The 6,855-nt window shown below is 39.4% G+C and overlaps 1 protein-coding gene across 1 annotated transcript; it reads left to right on the top strand.

Annotated features, from left to right (window-relative positions):
* The first annotated feature begins 2,227 nt into the window (after nt 1–2,227).
* LOC122828116 (immediate early response gene 5-like protein) lies at nt 2,228–3,989 on the top strand. The gene has a single exon (XM_044111396.1). The coding sequence runs from the start codon at nt 2,603–2,605 to the stop codon at nt 3,503–3,505; it is 903 nt and encodes a 300-aa protein (XP_043967331.1). The 5' UTR covers nt 2,228–2,602; the 3' UTR covers nt 3,506–3,989.
* The last annotated feature ends 2,866 nt before the right edge of the window (nt 3,990–6,855 follow it).

Raw genomic sequence — 6,855 nt, forward strand, 5'->3', positions numbered from 1 at the left:
ACGAATTGGTGCATATACAGAAGAAGCAGCAAAGCCTCCTGAGCAAAGGGTGAAGTGGAGTCTGTTTTCTCACATCTTATGGACAGAAATGTTTGTGGTCTGCGCTTTTATGCAGCCAAAGATTTTAGTACTAAATTAAAACACAATCATTTGTGCTACTTCTTTAGAATAAATGTATTTTGGAATATCTGATTAGCTCGGTTTAATATATTCTACAGCAGAATGCATCGTTCTGCTCCACTCTCTTCTTCTACCGTCCCCAATTTTCAGCATTTCTATTCAGTTTTTTGTCTTTCTTTTCCCCACATTGTTAAATATTTCAAGTTATTTCTATGCTGATGTTTGTGAAACGTATAATTAAGCAGTTGGTATTATTTTAACCCAAATTCTGACTTGATGCTGTTTGAGTCAAAGTTTTGTTTTAACTGGGTCAGAAATGGTGGCCCAGTTTTTTGCCTCCATTTTGCACACTGAACCTTATCCATGGGATGAAATAAGAAATGCTACGCTGGCAAATGAGGCTGTAAAATAATGTTCATTTTATTGGGCTACATTGATGACTTCAATGTAGCCAAATTGAAGTCATTCAATTGGGTTCAATCGATGGATTGAGCCCAGTTGTTGTCAAACAAATCAATGGATTTGTTCGCTTTGGCTAATATTAGCCTTTTATAACCTACAAAGCAGCTGGCATAAGCTAGTGCTCTCTATGTTTAACGTTTACATTCTAACTAAATAATTGACCATAAAGAATCTTAAAGTCAACACAGACAAGCGATACTATCTAAGTTAAGTCATTTCAAAATGTCATGCAACAATTTGCTAGTAGGAAATAAAAATTGCTGTCAGCGATTAAATCAATGTTAGTGATTTAACAGTTTGATCAGGAACACAAAGCTGTGTGGCCTTGAGGATTTTGTGGCGCTTTTGTTGCTGTACGTCTTGCCTAATGGAAGCATGGAGAGAGTGTGAGGATTTTCTGAACATGCTTAGAGTCATGCTCCTGCAAATGGCTTTGAAACGGATTCTTCACGGAGGACAGGCACAGAACAATGACCTGTTCAGCTCCCCTCACTGTCGTTTGCAGGACCCTCTATTCTGCCTCATACTCTCAATACAAGTCATTTATTTAATGTGATTTTTTTTCCTTCATAGAATTAAAACTACACGTAAATATAATTTAAACCCACATGTTATTTGTTTACTGACTGACCTAGCCGTCTTTTACTCCTGGGGCCAGTATAAGTAACAAACGGGATTGAAATTTAACCCTGGATTACACTGCGGCTCCTTTGATGTAATACAGGACAACTGTGAGCATAAAGTGAAGCTTATATTGCACATTTTGAACTGATACGTCTCAAATATGTTGGAAATTTTAAACAGTTACATGAGCCTTCACACGTTTACTACCCATCCAGCCTGAGCCTAATCCACACAGGGCCCACAAACACATGTTGGCCGAGCATTGTTCTTTGCAATCCATCGAAATTCTCTGGAATCACTCAATCAGTCAATCAATAGAACTGCTTTGTTAATGGTGATGATGAGAAAACACTAAACGTGGAGGTGAGAATTTGAAAAAAGCATATGTTCTCACATCCCATTGAGATTGTTAAGAATAAGACAAAAATGAATACGAATTAAATATGAGTTAAACATAAATAATAGTTTAAACAACTGGGAAGAGAAGTTAATTTATCACATCAGTAAAAACAAAATGAAAGCAAATTAAATAATAACAAAAGAAAAACAAAAAGTTTGTTAAAACCAATAATCAAACTATGATGAGATTAAATAAATAAATAAATAAAGATCTCCCAAAATAAAAGCAGCTTAAAGCCAAACAAAATTTTGCACCTTCTGTTTGCATTTGAAACAGATTCTTTATGGAGGAGAGGCACAGATCTATTACTTCAGCCAACTCTTTGGCGGAATAAATGATGAAAATTAGACATTTTATCACGTTTTTGGTTGAGAAACTAACCTATGTATTAGATTAAACCTTGGACCTGACATATCCCAGACTGAGTTGAAAAATATTTGGTTGTTTTCTAGTCATGTTCATTTGTGTAAAGAAAGAAATGTCATAAAAATAGAAGTTTTTGTATTTATTTAACGCTTTCCCCCGTTTTCTGCATAAGTATAAACACATTCTGCTCCTAATTCTTCTCCATTGGTTTACAATATTCTTGTGAGTTCTATTCTATTTTGTTCTACTCATGAAAAGTATCCCCCTCCTCATCCCCTCAACCCCCTGGTATTAATATTTACAGAGATCGGTGCACATTTAGTGAAATGCAGCATGCCTGCTCCTCCGTGCATTTTCAATGAGGCCAGTAGTGATATTTGGTTATAACAGAAGCACCGCCTCCCTCCCATTGGACAATGTGTACGTGAGGGCGTGGCAAAGGAAAGATGAGAGTTGAAAATCCATGCCCTTACTGGGAAGACATGGAGCGCTATGGACACAGTCTACGCGAGCCTAGTAGGTATCTCAACCAACGAGATAAATATTTCTCCTGTTAGAGAACGGGCGCTTTGAGAAACTGAGAGGAACAGGGGGAAAAAAAACAAAAAACAAAGGGTCGCCCAGTTGAGGATGGAGTGTGCATTTGACGCACAGAACCTGATCTCCATTTCTTTAAGGAAAATCCAAAGCTCCAGGACGCAGAGAGGCGGCATCAAGCTCCACAAGAACTTGCTGGTAACGTACGTCCTCAGAAACGCCAGGCAGTTTTACATGAGCAAAAACTCACTGCAGACGCAGAGGACACCTCCATACGAGGATGCGGCGGCGGTCCACAGGAGGCAAGAGTACATCGAGCTGACCGGCAGCTTCACGGAGTTGGCTGATGACTTCTACTGCAACTTTACAGGCGTGGAGTCGGACACTTGGCACTGCGGAGCGCACCAGTCCAGCGCACAGCCCTCGGAGCTGGCGCACCAAGACGCCTCTGCGTGCGCAATGGCTTCTCCAAGTGACTCTGAGCTCATGGTTTCAGAAGCCTGCTGGAGCTGCGCGGACAAATCTTCCTGGGAGTTACCCATCCTGAACGCACAAGCCAACCAAAAGACCGTCCTGGACTTGGACACGCATGTGGTGACAACTGTCACGAACGGATACTTCCACTCAGACTGTTGCGCGCAGCCAAAACAGCCGCAGGCGGGCGCGCAGTGCTACACCAGAAAGCGAAAGATGGACACAAGTTATTATATTGTTGACCCGGAGTTTTATTTGCCGGACTTTGTGCCCGTGCCGTGCAAGAGGATGAGGAGTGAGGATGGTGATGATGATGACGGCGATGATTTACAATCGGACTCGGGACAGCTGGACAGCGCGAACATCTCCAACCTGATGTCGGTTTTGGGATCAGGTGGGCTGTCTGAGTTTGTGAGTTGGCAGCAGATGGACCTTGAGCAGATATTCGGCACTCAGACAATTTGTTTAAAACACACACTGTTGGCAGGCAGTGGTTGGACCAGAGCAATCGAAGCGTTTTGATTTATGTGATTGTTGTTTTTATTATAATTTTATTTTCATTATATGATTTTACTTTGTTGTTTTCAAATAAATCTTGACACGACTGCAATCCTCACTCTCTCTCACATACACACACACTCTCACTTTGCGCTGTTATTGAAGAATTTTGCCGAAGTGTGACTTCATATAGAGCAATCACATCCATCTCCAATGGCTTTTTGCACATAGACTTTCTTCATGCCAACTCCTGTCATTACGGCACTTATAGATGAAGTGTATTTTCTTGTGATCCCGCTTAGAATAGATGATCATAGAGTCCGTCTTTGGATTGTATTTCCTGAGGAAACTGGTCAGTACTGTTTCTGTGAAAAGATGTCGGAAGAGCACCATCATGTGGCCACTGATGATTTGTACAGAATCATGCACCAGCTTAACGCAGGATATCATTCTGTAAATATATTATTTATAACAAGACCTTTTCTTTTTATAAATAAATAAAGTTAACATTATTTAACAAAAGTCTGCTCGTGTATTTTCTTTAATTTGACCTTTCTGCACGTTTTTTTTATTATTATTATTCTTTAAATGTGGGTCATAGAGAGGTGGAAGTCACTGTCTCTTACTTTGACAAGCCTGTAAAACATGACATTTGATTTAGTAGTGATATCAAAGAGTAAAATCATATACATATACTACAAAACACGTGTTTCTGACAAGCAAAGTGACTGAGAGGTTTTTATTCAGATCATAAAGGTAAAGATAAAGGTAATTTTATTTATACAGCACATTTTCAGCAACAAGATAATACAAAGTGCTTTATGGGATTTAAAAGGAAATACAAACAAAATAACAAACCAAAGGAAATAGCAAAAAAAGAAAAAGCTAATAATGTTGATCCAAAGTAAATAAACTAGATACTCCTATTCAGGGTTGGTAGATAAGTATAAGTAAGGATCCTCTGGTCTAATTCATTTTCTTGTTTGGAAGAATAGGAGTCTAATAAGTTCTGGGTGGTTAGCAACTACCTTAGCAACTAAGGGAAACAACAATAATGCATCATTTTTGCTAAGATAAGATTGATTATTTCAGTTGAAGTGACATTTTCTAGATTTGTTATTTTGACTTTCTTGTGCAGATTTAAGCAAAAAATGCAGAATGAACGTTTTTTGTATTTAATTTGCTTTTATATATATCATCATAGGTTCCAAAAAATATGAAAATAATATGACAAGCTTTTATTAGCTGATTAATCATCTGTTGAGGTAGCCAGCCTGAAGCCAGCTGCTCAACATGGTGCTTATTGTCTGTTTACTGAAACGTAAATATAGATAACTTGATAAGGGGAATGGGTGAACTAACCTAGCTTCACCATCGTGATTTTGTCTTCCAATACATGAGTTAAAAGTGAGTTAGTCTAGCCACAAGCAACACATCATCCTCCAATCTCCAGAAACAGAAGAAACAAAGTTATTGAAATCTATTATTATAAAGCCTTAAAAGGGTTTCAGAGTTAAGAGGATCATAGTGAGAGGCATTATCCACACCTGGAGAAAACCTGGAACAGAGGTGAACCTACCCAGGAGTGGTCAGACCACCAAATGTATCCAAAAAGCACATCAAAGATGCATCCAGCAGGTCAGATTTAATCATGCAAAATAAGAGACAGAACAAAAATGATATTTGTGTGAGGGTCCCATTGATCAAAAAGACCACGTTTTTCCAAAACTTTTGGTAAAATATACTTTGGACAAATTAGACAAAATGTAGGTCCTGTGGGCTGCACAGTGGCACAGTTGGTAACACTGTTGCCTTGTAGCAACAAGGTCCTGGGTTCGATTCCCTGTCCGGGGTCTTTCTGCATCATGGAGTTTGCATGTTCTCCCTGTGCATGCGTGGGTTCTCTCCGGGTTCTGCGGCTTCCTCCCAAAGTCCAAAAAACATGACTGTCAGGTTAATTGGTTTCTCTAAATTGTCCTTAGGTGTGAGTGTGTGTGTGAATGGTTGTCTGTCCATCTATCTCTGTGTTGCCCTGCGACAGACTGGCGACCTGTCCAGGGTGAACCCCGCCTCTCGATCGTTAGATAGAGATAGGCACCAGCAACCCTCCTGACTCCTCTAGGGACAAGGGTGTTAGAAAATGGATGGATGAATGTAGGTCCTGTTATATCTGGCATAAATCTTACAAAGCATTTCAGAAAACATTGATAGTCAAACATGGTGGGGGGCGGGGGTGTAATTGGTCGGGAACTGGGACTTTACAGCTTCCTCTGGTTGATGGAACAGTGAATTCTGCTCTCTATCAGGATATCTTGAAGGAGAACGTCCAGCCATCAGGTCCTGACCTTAAGTTTCGTCACACTTTGATCAGTGCTTGAGCCTCAAAGCCTTAGAAATTATTCATTAGCATTTTTCAGACTGATATACGTCAGTGAGTTTGTTTCTGATTTGTTTTTGGAGTTAGTCAAAATCCCTCCAGAACGACATAAAAGATTTATCCTCATTGCAAACACATAAAGGCAATTGTCGCCTTATTAGGTTTGGTGGCAATTAGTTTCTTCCCACAGGGCCAGGATGGTTTGGACAGTTTTTCCCTTAATTTGAAAAATGCATTTTAAACAACACAGGTTATCCTTGTCAGATATACAGATTTGTTTGATCTATAACATTTAAGATAGTCGAGATCAAACAAAATGAAAAATGTTGAAGAAAACCGCCGTGGAGGCACTGCTCCACACAAACAAAATACTTGCCTTGGAGCAAGCCAGTATCTCTGGCTTGTTGGAGGTACAAATAAAGGAGCCCAGTGGCTGATCAGTCCCATTCTATGTCCTTGCTTAATGTAGCTAAAAATAAATCACCCTAATGTTAACAGGCTGCTTATCCAGTCTTCCAGCTGCAAACTGCTTTTATCGTTATGCTTCACACAATTGTCGCATTATTGCTATTTTCATTATTGTTTGCAGCTTTGCAACTTAATGTGTCTATACATTAAAACATTGTAGCACATTGACTAAGCACTATTTTATAACACGCTGTGAAAAATCTATTGCTAATAAAACGTTCAAACATGCAAATAAAGTTTTTTCAGGAAGTTTAATATTCAAGAGGGACACATTGTATTTTGAGGTTGAGCTCAATGAGAAGCACCTGGCTTTATATTGAAACCTTGAATTTTCAGATTATTACTTAAAAACAAAAAGCATAAGCCTAAGTGTTTACACATAAGGCAGCTAGAGGACTCTACTTTCTCAAGAAACCACCTTTTATGGTGTGGTCTGCCAGAGCAGCACCTTATTAACAGATGAGAGGAAATGGTGGGATAAGCTGATCAGGAAGGCACACTGTGACCAGGGTTGTCCCATTGACCCACA

The sequence above is a fragment of the Gambusia affinis genome, linkage group LG03 (assembly GCF_019740435.1).
Source record: "Gambusia affinis linkage group LG03, SWU_Gaff_1.0, whole genome shotgun sequence".
Lineage (NCBI taxonomy): Eukaryota > Metazoa > Chordata > Actinopteri > Cyprinodontiformes > Poeciliidae > Gambusia > Gambusia affinis.